At 35.7% G+C, this 15,262-nt stretch overlaps 1 protein-coding gene across 1 annotated transcript; it reads left to right on the forward strand.

Moving 5' to 3' along the window:
* The first annotated feature begins 85 nt into the window (after positions 1-85).
* Positions 86-15,245, forward strand: IRAK4 (interleukin 1 receptor associated kinase 4). The gene is made up of 12 exons (XM_007426175.4): positions 86-232; positions 1,301-1,470; positions 2,707-2,852; positions 4,082-4,279; positions 5,052-5,212; positions 6,011-6,075; positions 7,367-7,481; positions 8,951-9,060; positions 10,668-10,851; positions 13,265-13,327; positions 14,697-14,855; positions 14,938-15,245. The coding sequence occupies exons 2-12, from the start codon at positions 1,310-1,312 to the stop codon at positions 14,968-14,970; spliced, it is 1,395 nt and encodes a 464-aa protein (XP_007426237.1). The 5' UTR covers positions 86-232; positions 1,301-1,309; the 3' UTR covers positions 14,971-15,245.
* The last annotated feature ends 17 nt before the right edge of the window (positions 15,246-15,262 follow it).

Here is a 15,262-nt window from a genome sequence, read left to right on the forward strand (position 1 = left end):
GACATCCCTCCCAGTGGGCCGAGCTTGCTGGTCGAGAGCGTGGACGCATGCGCAGAACTCTCGTTTCGCTTGTGCACGAAATCCGGACTAAGGGGAAACTGCAGCGAGGAAGTTCCCATCTTGGCCAACGGGATGATGAGGCTGGGAGGCGGGGCCGTTTTTCTGCTTCGCTGGGTCGGAGGGCAAAACTCCCAAAGTGAGCGGCGCGGCGCTTCCTTATCGGGGAGTAGTAGTAAGTACTTATTTATTAACTAGATTTTTATTCCGACGTTTCGCCAGGAGCTCAAGGCGGCGCACTTAGGGCTCTTCCCTCCCATTTTTCCCCACAACTACCCCGTGAGGTAGGCTGGGCTAGAAAGAGTCCCGCCGTACAATGTCGCCCCTCAGAGTAAAGTCTTCCGTTTGCTGATAAAAGTACAGAGGAAAAGTCGAAAAAGACTTTAGGTAGCAGTTCTGTGTCTGTAAATGGGATGGGTGGGCTGCCAGCTACATCAGCCTTGCATCTGAACTTCTTGTGGATGAGGATTTAATTAAACACCATATTAAGATTTTTTTTTAAAGTGCATTTTGTATACAGTTTGGCATAACATGAAAAATAAAACGTGGGTAAACAGTATTGAGAAGCTATGGAAGTAAACCCTGGGAAGTGGGGTTTTTTTTCTGCTCTTTCTCCCCACCCCCCCACCCTAAAAATAAATAAAAGTGTACTTGTTGCATTAAGACTGGCTTTTATGAAGTTTCCTGAAGCCCATCTTTCTCTTTAAAATAAGTTCTCTGCTCTGGCCTCTCTCTCTCACACACACACAAACCGGCAATGACAGGAAGTTTTTTTTTTTTTTGCTAATGTAGGTTATGTGTGTTTCCCTTTATATGATAGCAGCTCTGCCCACTAAACAGTTTTGCAATATCGTATTCTGGTTATGTTTTGGAAGTAAATGCTATGGATGAATATGAATATGTACTTGAAGTATGGATGTTAAAGTAATAGGGCAGTAAGAAGAGATTGCCTTGTATTATTATTTATGTTATCCTCTTTTGAAGGGATCTGTTTGTATTTATATAGCAGGAGAATATGTGTGAACTATGACTGAACTTTTTAAAAGAAGCTATCTAAAATAATTAAAAACTTGTATGGGCCTGTTAAGGAAATACTGCATTATAATTAGTAGCTATGGGAGAACTTGTAAAAATGAAATACTGTACAAATAAAACATGGATTACAGCCTTGGGGTCAGTGTATTTTTATAATCTTGGATTATAAAAAAGAGTGCTTGACAGCAACTTCATTTGCATGTGTTAGGAATCAGAAATGAGCAACTCCATAACACCTTCTACCTATGTTCGCTCCCTTGGCTATGGAGTGATGAGACAACTGGCAGATTTCATTGATCCACAAGAAGGATGGAAGAAATTAGCTGTAGATATAACAGATCCATCTGGTGCAAAACGATACAACCAAATGCATATAAGGTAAGGTGTGGAAACCAAAGGGGAAGCATTGTTATAGAATTAGCTTGTAACTAGCTAAATGATTTGGTCCCTAATGTGTCAAGTTCAAAATTACCTAGTGGCCTATGTTGGTTAAATCTGACACCGTCTCCATTATTGTGTCTTTAACCTTGCATGTACCATATTTCTTTCCTAAAATGTTTTTTAAAAACCCCATACAACACTAAAGGAAGAGCATATACCTAGAATATCTCAGCTATTTGAATTCAAGTCACTGCTTCACCTGTGCATGGCTGTAGAATTGGGAGTAGTGTAGAATCTGCAATAGCAAATTTTTCATCTGCTCCTGCTTCCCATTTCATGTGTCCTGGTATGTATTTGATACAAAATTAGACTATGGTCTGTCTGCTCCAGCATTCTTTGTGTGGCATAACTGCCTCCTCCTAACTTAAATGTGAAGGGGAAGTTCTGTTATAGTCCTTGAAAGTGAAGGTGTAGGATTCATGGATGTTCAACCATGCTACTTCCACTGTGGGCGATTGGCAGTTGGAGTGGGGGACCAATAAAATTGTCAGAACAGCTGCTGTTGGGACATCAGTAAGGTAAGGGAGTAAAAGTCTACCTTTGAAATAGGCCCCTGTCTGAGTTTTCTCCTGCTGGTATATCTAGACTACAGATGTGATAAGAAGCTGTATTGGATCATGCTGATATTGCCTATAAGTCTTTCACTGAAAGATTGACTGTCAAAAGCAAGACTTAGGTGTCTGCAGACTTCAGTTTATAACAGCTGAGGTTGGAGTTGTCTAACGGGTGGCAGCTTTATTTTAAGAATGGCACCCTAATTCTGAACCTTGCTTGTAATATCTGATTTTGGCTACATTTGTTCATATATCACTCTGTTTGTGAAAGCAATCTTGGGAATTAAGTTCCTCTCCAATTCTGTACAGTTTCTTTTGTTCTATACCATTCATTCATTTCTGTACTAGGGGTGTTCCTGTTTTCTCACTGCTACTGGGTTAAACTGTTGTTATATAAATTACTACATGCAGTAGGTTCATGTATCCTAGTACTTTATAGCTAGAATATTGAGTCTTTAGCTGTTCAAGCTTGGAATAAAAATCCTACAGCAAATGTGCAGCTAAAATGGTTATATGTAATATCTATTATTTATCAAAAGAAGATAAAAAAGATATTTCTTTTGATAAATAATAGAGCTAATTCTTTTATTTAACTAACATATATCTATGTGTCTTAAAGGCGATTTGAAGCATTAAAGCAAGTAGGAAAAAGTCCTACCTGTGAATTACTTTATGACTGGGGGACCTTAAACTGTACAGTTAGTGATTTGGTGGACCTCCTCATCAGAAATCAGTTCTTGACACCAGCAAGTCTTTTGATTCCAGGTAATTTTGATTTGCACATTATCTTTGGCATGTATTTCAAAGAAAAGTTTTTAAAAATGATTTTGTTTTAAACTCTAATCTTTATTGAGCCTCTTACATGAGGATATATAGTCTTCTTGCACTTGGTAGCAATCTGTGAAAAATGAAAATCGTAATGTTAATAATTAAGAAATGCATACAAATATTTTGCTTCATTGAAAAGGTTGATTTCATACAGTTAAGCTATAATGGGGCATGTTTGGTTTTGGCTTACTGCTAATGTGAAACCTAGCCATTGTTTGTAAACCATGGTTAAACAGTAGTGAACCAAACATTGTTAGCTATCTTTGTTTGAAATTTATGTAAAAAGTAGATCTAAAACACTATCCACTTACAAGACTACCTAGAACATGATTTTACAATGCAAGTTATAACTACAGTACAGAGAAAACAAACCCTGATTAGCTTTCTTTTGTCTGAAGCACAAGGTTCTCAAAGAATTTATCAATTACGCACATCTATAGTCAAAGCAATTCTTGGCTAGTGTAACTGAACTAGTGTAAAGAGTTAAACTTTATATTAAAATGCAGGATTTTTATTGCAGATGAAATCTGCACATTATATAGTGGCCTCTTCATTGATTATTTTTGTTTGAAAGAGTTTTAGAGGATACCGTTTAAGATTTACATTTTTTAAAAAAATCTTTGGTTTATTAAGATTAATGGTAGAAGTTATGCTACTGAATTAACAGTTGATTTGTAAACGTAGTGGATAGTATTTTCAGGATTTTAATTTTTTTATCTGGATTTGAAGGAATTCACATAGTTAGACTAGATAGCACCGGCTAGAAGAAAATAGGTTTTTATGCATGTGAAAGGGCTGGTATTTTTCTGCTTTATATATAAAAAAACCCTTTTGTTCAGTGGGATAGAAATGATGGCAAAATGTTCAAGTTAACAATTGAGGAACCTCCCTTTTAGGTTATATAACACACCTGATATGTTACAAAAACTTGTGGTTGTAAACTGTGGCGAAGGCCATCGTACTTCAAAATTTAATCTTCAACTTGAATTTTCATACCATGTTGGTCAAATCATGTTGTGATTATCATATTGCTTTGTGTTATCCTCATAGTATGGTTAAGAAGCCAAGTGATTACTCAAGCATAATTCATTCCTTACAACTTTTTTTAGTAATCTAGAAGTGCATTTCCTACCTGAAGTCTATATGATTATTTTATTTAATGGCAGATTCCATAAGCATGACAAAAGACGTGACATTGTCTCTATCCTTACGGGAAACTGTACTCCTAAATGATAAAGGACCTCTTGTAGAAGACAAGAAAATGCCATCTGAATTGCCACTCTTGGGTACAAATAATGGCCACCTAAGGTCAAGTTGTTGTGATCTAAGTTCAGAGAAGAACAGCAATCATCTTAATGATACAGGTAGACCGTTATCCTTTCCAAAAATTATCTCATATTTTACTCCACCCTTGTTAGCCAATTCCAGTGACATAGTGTGGAGGGTTGGGTTCAGATAATGACAGTCTAGTAGATATATACAAACCTGTAGCTGCTGACAAACCAAAATAAGGCTCTTTCCTTCTAGGAAGATTCTGGGTATTATGCCTTGCCACCGTAATACTGCCAATCAGCAGTCAGGACACCTGGCTATAAAGACAGGAGCCCAGCCAGTCCCTGCTCAGTTGCCTATGATCTGTGTAGCAGACCATCTTGCCCCTGAAGATGCCAACCACATTTGCTGGCGAAATGTCAGGAAATATGTTGTCTAGACCACAGTAACTAAACCCTGAAGCCCAACACTGCGCAACAGATACCGGCCATGAACGCCTACACTAGTATATTAAACTAATTGTGTTTGCCCAATCTTGTTCAGGTATTTGAATGATTCCAACCACCCTCTAGTAATATTAATTTGATCCACATTGTTACATATTGATCGCTGCTTGATTGGACTATTGTAACACACTATATGTGGGGCTTCCTTTGGAGATGAGGTCACTATATTAGTTATCGGAAGGCCTCTGGGTCCTATTCAAAATGCTACTTGTTACCTTTAGAGCAGCACTGGGACAACATGAAGTGATTCATAATACATAAATAAATTAATGTTGGTTTTAGATTCTAAAGATTTCCATGGTTAAAATGCTTTTGTGATTTCCACTCAGACTTGTTCTCCCTACCCACTTCTGCCCAGGATTGAAAAGCTTCACGTTTCATGCGCTGAAAAGTATTACAAATAACTTTGATGACCGAACTGTGTCAGATGGTGGCAATAAGATTGGTGAAGGAGGCTTTGGAGTTGTTTACAAAGGATGCATCAATGGCCAAATAGTGGCAGTGAAAAAACTTACAGCTGTAGGTGGTCAATTATTTTGCTAACATTATTGTTTGATTTATACTATGCTACCTATTTAAATTAAAGGATAATATAATAAAAGGAGACCAGAAAATCATGCAATGATAACAGTTCTATGCAACCTTTCACACCAAGTTCATAATGTCTAATAGAAGAATCATAGCAAGAGTGGTCATCATGAATAAACTCTTTAAGAAACTGAGCAGGGAAATTATTTCAAATAAGTTCCAGAAACATTTGAGTCAGTAAAATAATTTAATAATTCCACGTGGAAGACATTACTTAGGGCAAATCCTCAATTTACTGTTCTACAAACATTTTGGGCTTAACAAAATAAGGCCAGCCCAGGTAGAAATTCAAGTGTTGTACTGTTCCTGAGAGCGTGATTGATTTGCTTGGTTCACATCATGCTGAGATATAACTATGAATGTTTAGATCAACCACAATGAACAGAACTCATAACATGCTGAATCATAAACCATTGTTAGAAGTCACTCATTACATAGAGTTCTTCTGATTTAGTTGCTTTGATTTAGTCATTTTGTGTGAGATGGGTGGCTATATAAATGTGATATATAAATAAATAAATTTTATTTTCTTGTTTAAACCAGCTATTATGGTTAAACCATTGTTTATGGCTTAGTACATAATGGCTAATTGCAGTTTATTCAGTACATCATAAGTAATGAAACCAAGGCGTAGCTTGTGGAAACCAACCAGGATTGGGCTCTGCAAAAATAAGTACATTTTTTTCTATCAGCCACATGTACATTTATTTTATTATAATTTTATTGTAGTTGGCTGATATAAGTATCGAAGACCTGAAAAAGCAGTTTGAGCAAGAAATAAAGATTATGGCAAAGTAAGTAGGTTGTTTGTTTGTTTGTCTGCTTGTTTATTTATTTATTTATGGTCTTAGAACTAAAGTAGAAATCTTAGTACAAAATATGTGGAAACATATTAGATATTTTTTGTAGTTGCATTCTGTGAAATTTAAGATGGTACACTAGAAACTATGGAAATGCTGATCATTTGTAATACTAGTGTACATATAAGTAGCTTAGGAAAAATGTGGATGTAGCAATTAAAATAGTTCTAACTTTAATAATCCTTTCTAGTTTCCATGTACTGTAATATCACTAGAACAATCATACACATAGAATGGCCATCTCTTTTGGGGAAGGGGAATAGCATTGTTTAGGGCTGTAGCTTCTAGAAGTTGTTTTTTTTATTAAAAATAAAGTAACTGAAAGGAGCTTCAGTTTCAATTCTAATGTGAGAGGAAATTTCTGTAGAAATGAACATGACTGTGTTCCTCTCTGCTTCAGAAGTCAGCTGTTTTGCTGGCTTGAACTATTTGCAAAAACATAATTCCCATTTTTTTTAGATTGTACATGTTCTTGATGTTTAAGTAGCTTTCTCTGAATAATTACTGTGGCCTATTTCTAAATGTACCAGCTAGAAGGTAGGTTCCACTGATTGCAATGGAATTTACAGTTCTTCAGCCTTTGAAGTTTCTTGACATTTTTAGGTCATTGTGTTGAAAGAAACTTTTATCTTTGATTTTATATAGACAAATATCATCCCTGAATTCCAGTTTTTAGTTTTAAAAAGATAAAAATATTGTATGCCATTTTTCTTTTAGGATACTGTATTAATAGAGGTTACTTTGTTTCTAGTCAGACCATTGGTTGCCCTAGCTGAGGCCAGATGGGACAGGTGGACTTCATATCTTCAGATATGAATGATTTTAAAATAAGTTGCTTTCAGGAGTGGGAGGTCCAAAGTAGAATCAAGATTATTCAGCTCTTATTTCCCCCCTACCAATCTCACCACCTAACACTGGTAGGTACTGGTAGAGTTGAAAACATGAGTCCCATGTCTAGTTTGATATTCAGTAGTCAAAACATTGACTATCATGGTTTTGGAAAGGAATCTTTCCAGGGCTATCCATAGAAATTAACACAGAACATTTTGTGTACAAAACATGAGCTCAATCACTGAACTACTCATTGAATCAGCTTGTATATAGGCAATACAAACAATTTCTAGTCAAAGCTAGAAGTAGCTTAGATCCATTCCAATTTTCATAATGGTAAATATTGAAAAATACAAAAGCCCCAACAAATAAAACTATCTACTTTTGTCTACAGGTGTCAACATGAGAACTTAGTAGAATTACTTGGTTTCTCAAATGATTTTGATCAGCCTTGCTTAGTGTATGATTATATGCCCAAAGGCTCCTTACTTGATAGATTAGCTTGTCTGGTAAGTGCTTTCTTTAGTATTAAGACCTAAAGGTAATATCTTTGAAAGTGAAAAGGGGGAAAAAACTTGATCCATTCATGCAGGATCATGCTTTTTAAACTTTTAACTTCTTAAAACTAACAACGGGAACCAGAAATCATATGGCTCATTAAGATTGATTTTCTAGTATATTGTGAACTATTTTTCCATTATTTATTTTGGAGAAGTAGTTGTTTCAAATTGAGTAAAATGTAACTTTTCTCTAGATAAGATTGGTTCCTATTTGAATTCCTAATAAATGTATTTTTATGGACCAATTCAGGGTTTCAGAAAAATCTGTAATCTTTTGCAGACATAACATTGATGCGTTACTCTTCATTTAGTACTAGGAGTGTGTCAGATGTTTTACTATCTTTAAAAAATAGAGATTGTTATCCCTGAATAGGAGACAAATCTTATTAGCGTGAACTACAGTTTCTGTTGGGAGAAAATGGTTCATAAACCACAGTGAATCTAGATTTTTTTTCAAAAATGGTACTTTAAAGTAACCAGCTAAGACATAAAAAACTCTGACTTCTGATCTTTATTCAGCGTTACTAGAATTAATGGGAAAGGTACAGATCTTAGCCAGATTATTCATGCAATGCTAAGGTTTGTTTTAATGCTTTTCCTAAAATAGACTTTTTAGTGTATTTCCAAATTTTCTTTTGCTGGTAATAAAATACTTGATTCCTAAATTCTGCGGTCAAAACTCATTATAATATGACCAGTTTTTCTTTGACCAGAAAGCAACATGACCAATTTTTCTTTGACTAGTGACTACTAATCCTGCTAATACTAATTGAACAAATTAACCTACAGATAAACTTTAAAGATGTTTGGAGTTAATAAATACAATAATACTGAGCCATGTTCCAAATCCCACGAGGGCTTTTTGGTGTATCAGTTAATATTGGAGGCTTTTCAATGCCAAAAAGCTTTGCTTTGTTAAAGTATATTAAGAAATTAATATCTGTATATTCTGTTCCTAAAAAGCACACAGAATTGACTGATAATCAGCCTCAGATAGTGGTATGAAATGAGTGATTAACAACATAAATTTAAAAAGTGACTGCACTTTTTATGAAACAACAGAAATCTGTATATTGGGATAACATTCATGACAGCTGATAATTATTATCTTATACATGAAATATGGGTAAGAGATCTACTCCTTGCTTTCCAAATCACCAAATACGACCTTTGATTTCATGGAATCAGTGACATGGAAAAATAAGATCCAAACTTGTTATAAGCAGCAGCTTATCTTGAAAAAGACTTCTCAGGGGTTACTGTAGTCTTAATTGATCAGTGCTGCTTGTTCTTGGGAATGGAATGCTCACAACTGTACTATTCTGCTTGTTTTGTTAGTTTATCTAATTTTATTGGATAAAATAAGTGAGCCCAATAAAATACTGAAACATTTCTACTCTCTCTTCCGGTTTTTAAAGGAAAACACTTCACCAATACCTTGGGAAACGAGATGCAACATTGCTTATGGTACATCAAATGGACTCTCTTTCCTGCATGAAAATAACCATATTCACCGAGATGTTAAAAGGTAAAATCTGTAATACTAACTCCTGTGTTAACAGATATTTCAGCTACTGTTTCATTTAAATGTCCCAAGCATTTTTAAGTCTTTCTAAATACAGGTAATCCTTGTTTAGTGACTGTCTTGGGCAGCAACTGTTTGCTGTTATGATGGTGATTAAAATTTGCGACGATGCCTCTATTTATGACTTTTGCAGTGTCTCTCAGTCACATGTTTGCCATTACAACAGCATGTGTTGTCCTGTGCCTGGCCCATATTTTTTTTTCTTTTCGCCCCCTCACAGAATGGAGAGATTGTCTAAATAAGTCATCTCTTCCTAAGCTGTTTTTCTCCACAGTGCAGTGTCTAAAAAGTGCTAACTGCAAGTTAACATGCTCAGCTCTGTGACCTTAATTAGTTGATTAGAACGCTCCAGCCAGCTAGTGCTGCTGCCTGTCACTGACAAGACCCTAATCAGTTTCACATTAAAGGCTTTTGTTTGCCCCCAAGTGGCTTGCAGCTGACAGCTACCAGCATGCTAGGCAAACAGCCAGTGCTCATGCATTCCTTTTGAGGTGTATTCCCCATTGTGTGCCTGCTTACTCTCTTGTAATCCCTTCCTCTCCAATGAATGTAAATACAAACATTAATTCTCTTCTTGCTAATTATCCCAGTGCTGGGGTGAACATTCCAAAGGATGGGGGAATGGGTAAATGGTTTACAAGATTTACCCTTTTACCTGGCTTCCTTGTGAGTCAAGTTCTGGAAACGTTCCCTGCTGTTTGGGCTCAACCGGCTGTTGGGGGTCATATCCTTCTGATACTGTAAAACAAAAGAAAGCTGAAATAAAATCATAAGCACAGTCACGGTCATATGGTTTTCACTTATTGACCACTTCGCTTAATGACCAAATCACCAGAACCAATTGTGGTCACTAAACAAGGACTATCTGTATTTGAGGTGAATAGTGAAATGTTCAGTATTTTATGAAAGTAGTTGCACAACTATGTATATAGTATATTTGTGTTTATAGCATATTTACATAGAAAAAATGGGAAATGGAAGCTTTTCTTTGCTTGATAAATGTGATTGATTGATTGAGTGATGTGTCATCAAGCTGGTGTCAGCTTATGACTACATAGATAGAATTTCTCTGGAGAATCTGTTCCTAACCTGGTATTTCAGGTCTTCCAACAGTGCACCCATCACCTCTTTAATTGAATCCATCCACCTTGCTGCTGGTTGTCCTCTTCATCTCTTTCCTTGCACCTTTCCCAGTGTTACAGACTTCTTCAAAGAGCTAGTCTTTACATAATATGTCTAAAGTATGATAATTTGAGCCTGGTCATTTATGCCTCTAGTGGTAACTCTGGGTTGATTTGTTTGATGACTCTTTTGTTTGTATTCTTGGCTATCCATGGTATTCTCAGGAGTCTTTTCCAAAGCCAAAGTTCAAATGTGTCACTACTCTTTCCATCCTGTTTCTTCACAGTCCAGATAAACCACATACTAGTCAAAAATAACTGGTATTACTGATAAGAAAAAAATCTGTTCTTTTTGTTTTGTTTGCCTCTCTTCCAGGGGGAGAAGGCAAAAATAACCTTTAGCTTACTATTCTTTTTTTTTCTTTTCAGTGCAAATATCTTACTAACTGAAACATTTGTGCCAAAACTTTCTGACTTTGGGCTTGCAAGAGCATCAGTGAGATTCACACATACTATTCTAACAGATAGAATAGTTGGAACAGCTGCCTATATGGCTCCAGAGGCTTTGAGAGGGGAGATAACTCCTAAATCGGATATCTTCAGTTTTGGTGTGGTAGGTTGCTGTTTTTTAAAATATGTCAGTAAGTGAGGATTATTTTCCCTTTTTGCTCCCTTTTTCTTTAAACATCTTGCCTAATTAAAAATTATTGGTAACTCACAACTGTGCCTTGTTTTCCAACTTTGGAATGGCCCAAAGTGTTCATTATGGCTAATATGGCTAGCCTTGCTTATTGTTCTTTTTTAAACACACACATACACACACACACACTCTGTGTGTGTGTGTGTGTGTGTATATAAAATCATACTTTTCAAAAGTATGTCATCTTGAGATCTAAAGTGAAGATATGTAATCTCTCAAAGTGTCAGACAGATGCTGTGGAAGAGGGATCAATTTGGACCAGAAAAATGTTGGAAAGGAAAATCCTTTCCTAGGTCATAGTCCTGATCTATATAGTAGTCTCTTTTGTCTAACGCAATTGCTATTATTCAAAACAAAACTATAGAATCTGATTATGAATCGTCTGGGTCCATATACTTACAGTACATAAGCTGTCAATATGTTGCTTAAACAGTGTTGATTTGGATCTTTTAATGAAAAACAGTGCAATTTGGGATATTATTAATTACATTTAATTAAATTACATTTGATCAAAGTTAGCTTTGAATAAAAATTTGGCTGCTGCCATTTTAAAAAACTGGCATCCCATGCAAAGGGCACATGTGGATGTTAGTGTCCAAAGTTACCACTCTACCTCCAAACCTGATTATCATTTATTCCTTCTCTTGTCTAGTAGTTGGTTGTCTTAAAGTAAGTAGGACCAGGTTCTGTGCAGCAAGGAACATGCTACTTCTTTGAAGTTGTTAGTTGGTGAAGAACTCCTGAATCAAAAGCAAATCTATCTTACTTGTAACACCTTCAATAATCCTGTTGGTTTAGATTTTAGTTCTGAGCATGACACTAGATACTGGACTATAAAGTAAAAGTAGAACAGTCAGGCTTCCACAGCAGTTAAGTAAAAACTAGGGCAAAAGAGGCAGTGGAAAATGCAGTTATCAGAGCGCATTATTGGTCGGGGAAAACTGTAGCTCCTTTAAATGTGCACTGAGTAGAAAGGCAGGATATAACATGAATGGTTACATTGTATATTACATTTTATGTAGGTAGGCCATTTTGGAAAACAAAATAGGCAACATAGTTTTTTTTTAATTACAGCTTTATCAACTACAGCTTGATCAAATAATCAGTTATTATCAATTACCTCAAATAGTTATAATGAAGAAAAGATATCTTCCCCGGTCCCCCAATTCAAAATTTCTTATGGATCCTTATATGTTTTGGGTCAGTTGATGTATTTGGAACATGGTAGGCATTCTCATAAAATGGATGCCATAGTAAGTATAGTCAGTTATATCAGATGCCCATTTTTCAGAATACAAATAGATGAAGCTAAGTAAATCTTAAAACAGAAGAATGGTCCATGGTCCAAAGGCAAGATTTTATATATAAGCTCACAAAGTACAATAAAATATCTATTTCATTGAAATCATGCTGTTGAAGCTTTTTAACACCCTCTGCTCCCTCCCCAATAAACATTAAAAAAAATGTACAAAATGTATAAATAGAGTCAGCATTGAAGTCATTTGGGGTAAGAAGCTTAGTAACTCCCAAGAAAGATGTCCAAGGGCCCAATTGATGCTCTTGGATGTTCTGTATGGCACTTCCTTTGAAGAAGAGCTAGTTTCTGTATTTGATTGCAGTCAAGGAAAAAGAAGGGTCAGTACACAATTTAATTTAGCTCCAGGTTTCCTGTAATACCAGTCTCAATTGTTGTTGAATTGCTCTGCTTTTAAGGACAGACTTCATTTTTCTTCACTAAAAAAGTAATTAATGGGATTTAATGGGAGATGCCTACTGTATTATTTTACATCACGCCAGACCTTTTCTTCTTAAGAGCCTGCCTTCTAGTGGTCAGAGGGGATAATCAAAATAAAAACATACCCGAATGATTTGGACCACTGTCTTCCTTTTTCAGTCAGGTATTACATGTTTACTTATTTATTTAAATATTTGCTTATCCTGAAAAAGCTTCAAATCTCCCTCTATGAAATGTAGAATTTGAAAAACTGTTCCATAATCCTAGGTCTGGTGATAGCTGTACAGAGATTTTAGAAATAAAGTTTGATCATATATTCAGTTGCACATTTTTGATCACTGGTTAAAAGCTAAGCCTTTATGGAATTATGCCAAAGCTTGCTCACTTTGTTGCTTAAGGTACTTTGGGTGTTCCTCTGTGAAACAAAATAGTAACTTTAATTTAAAAATGCTTTTTCTTAAATAGTGCGGAAATAGATTGGAAAGTAATAAATTATTGACCAGACAATATAAAAATATTGGTTGTTGTGCAGTGATATTTAATGAAAACTCACAACATGTATTTCACTTCTTAATTTTAATCTGTTTTTAGGTATTACTCGAAATAATAACTGGGCTTACTCCTGTGGATGAAAATCGGGATCCCCAGTTACTGGTAATTTTCTTCCTCTTGGTTTGTGTATGATATACACAATATATCAGCTTCTGTACCATGCCAGCTGACGTTCAGCAGCTTTGGAGGACACAAGGCTAGGAAAGGCTTGTCTACTGTTTCAGTGGATTCAGCAGATTCCAGCAGAAGCTGACACTAGCCAAATTCACATATTGCACTAAGTTGTAATATGATTTGCTTGTGGTTTATTTAATAAATTGTAGTTAAAATTGGGATTTAGAGTGATTTGTGAACTGAGCATTAATGATTTGTAATGTCAAGATTGGGGAATGTGTTACTTCAAAATTCTTTTGCCCTTATGCAGGTCTGTTTTAAAGTTAGGCCAATGTAAGGATAGGAACCGTTGTGGCAGTGTGTTTCTGTTCAATCCTTTGGTAATACCAGAAGTCTAGATTCATACAGAAAGGTAGAATAAAGCAGTTCCTTGGTCCCTTTTGGAAACTGAGGGGAGAAGCCTCTTGGTCCCTTTTGAAGGGAGAAGCCTCTTGGTCTCTTTTGGAAACTAAGGGGAAAAGGACACATGACATGTGAATCAAGGAAACCTCAGGCATATCTTAATTGGAGATAGTGATTTCTTATCAATAAAAAAAGTTATGAAGATGTTAAATAACATAAACATATTAGGTAAGTTAAATTCAGATAACCAAATGTTTAATGTGATTGAAATTCAGCTTTCCATTTAACTTCAAAATATTCCTCCAGATGATGTGGGAATCTGCAACATTGTGAAAAATAGGATAGAAAAAGTTGTAACAGGATCTAAGCAGAATATGACATATGGAAATCTGCTGAGTTTGTTATTTATTTATTATAATATTAATGTAGTTATTTGCATTCTACAGTATAGGGGCTCCCACTCCTTTAACTTCATAGGGTAGGGGCCCTCAGCAGCCTCTCTTGGAATGAAGGTACAAGATGATCTGTCGCTACCATGGTGCAGACATATGACCTCTCCCATACCTCCATCACACCATACAATCCCAGCTTGTTTTATTTCTTTTAATCAATTCATGTCAGGTTTAGCCCAAAGAACTCCAAGAGACAATGCAAAATCAGTTCAGCTATCTTTATTAGCTACAACCTCCAGCAAGAATCTCCCCAGACTGAACTCCAGTTCCCAAGCCAGCCAGCCACAACACTGTGAATTCCTCAGGGAGGTGCCAGCCTCATCCCCTTGAAGTTCCCAAGCTCTTGTGGTGAACTAAGAAAACGCTTATCTCCCTGAGCCTGGCCTTCATAATTCCATTCCATCACAATTCACAAGAACAATCTGTTTTTCCTTCTTCCTTATGGAATTCCTATATTATGACAGTAATATAATTATTTTAATACTATTGCTGCTTCCATTCAGCTGACCATAAAAGAGGAAATTGAAGATGAAGAAAAGACTATTGAAGATTATGTTGATAAAAAAATTAGCAACTGGAATATCACATCAATTGAACAGATGTATACAATTGCTTCCCAGTGTCTGCATGAGAAGAAGAACCGGAGGCCAGATATTGAAAGGGTACCAGACTTTTAAATATAATGACACAATATATATCCTTTTGAATTTAGCCAGCATTAATTTTATATTCCTTCTGTTGCAGGTCAAACAACATTTAGAAGAAATGATCAAATAAGATCACTTCTGTATCTTGACTTGGTGTTTAAACAAACCTGTTTTTATATCCTAACTTGAATGTGTGTGTTCCTCTGTGGTGGTTATTCAGTGTTTTTTAAATGAATGCAGTAAGGCTTGTGGCCCTTCCTTTTGTTATCTTTCTTAGCAATATCCCAGTATTTCTTATTAAATCTAACAGAAACTTTATTCATAATTAAGATTACAGTATAGTGATAGAAACATATTTATTCAGTAAAAACAAGATGACATCTAGACAAAGTTCCTATAGTCACATTATCTTGTCTTTTTTA

The sequence above is a fragment of the Python bivittatus genome, unplaced genomic scaffold, assembly GCF_059951505.1.
Source record: "Python bivittatus isolate LINGU-HERP-01145 unplaced genomic scaffold, Pbiv_v1 ctg000330_np1212, whole genome shotgun sequence".
Lineage (NCBI taxonomy): Eukaryota > Metazoa > Chordata > Lepidosauria > Squamata > Pythonidae > Python > Python bivittatus.

What these genes read in the sequence shown, in the direction of transcription:
- IRAK4 (XM_007426175.4), top strand. Translation starts at nt 1,310, where the DNA reads ATGAGCAACTCCATAACACCTTCTACCTATGTTCGCTCCCTTGGCTAT. An exon ending in CAATCATCTTAATGATACAG is followed by an intron (nt 4,280 to 5,051) that starts GTAGACCGTTAT and finishes ACTTCTGCCCAG; the next exon opens with GATTGAAAAGCTTCACGTTT. An exon ending in ATCGGGATCCCCAGTTACTG is followed by an intron (nt 13,328 to 14,696) that starts GTAATTTTCTTC and finishes GCTTCCATTCAG; the next exon opens with CTGACCATAAAAGAGGAAAT.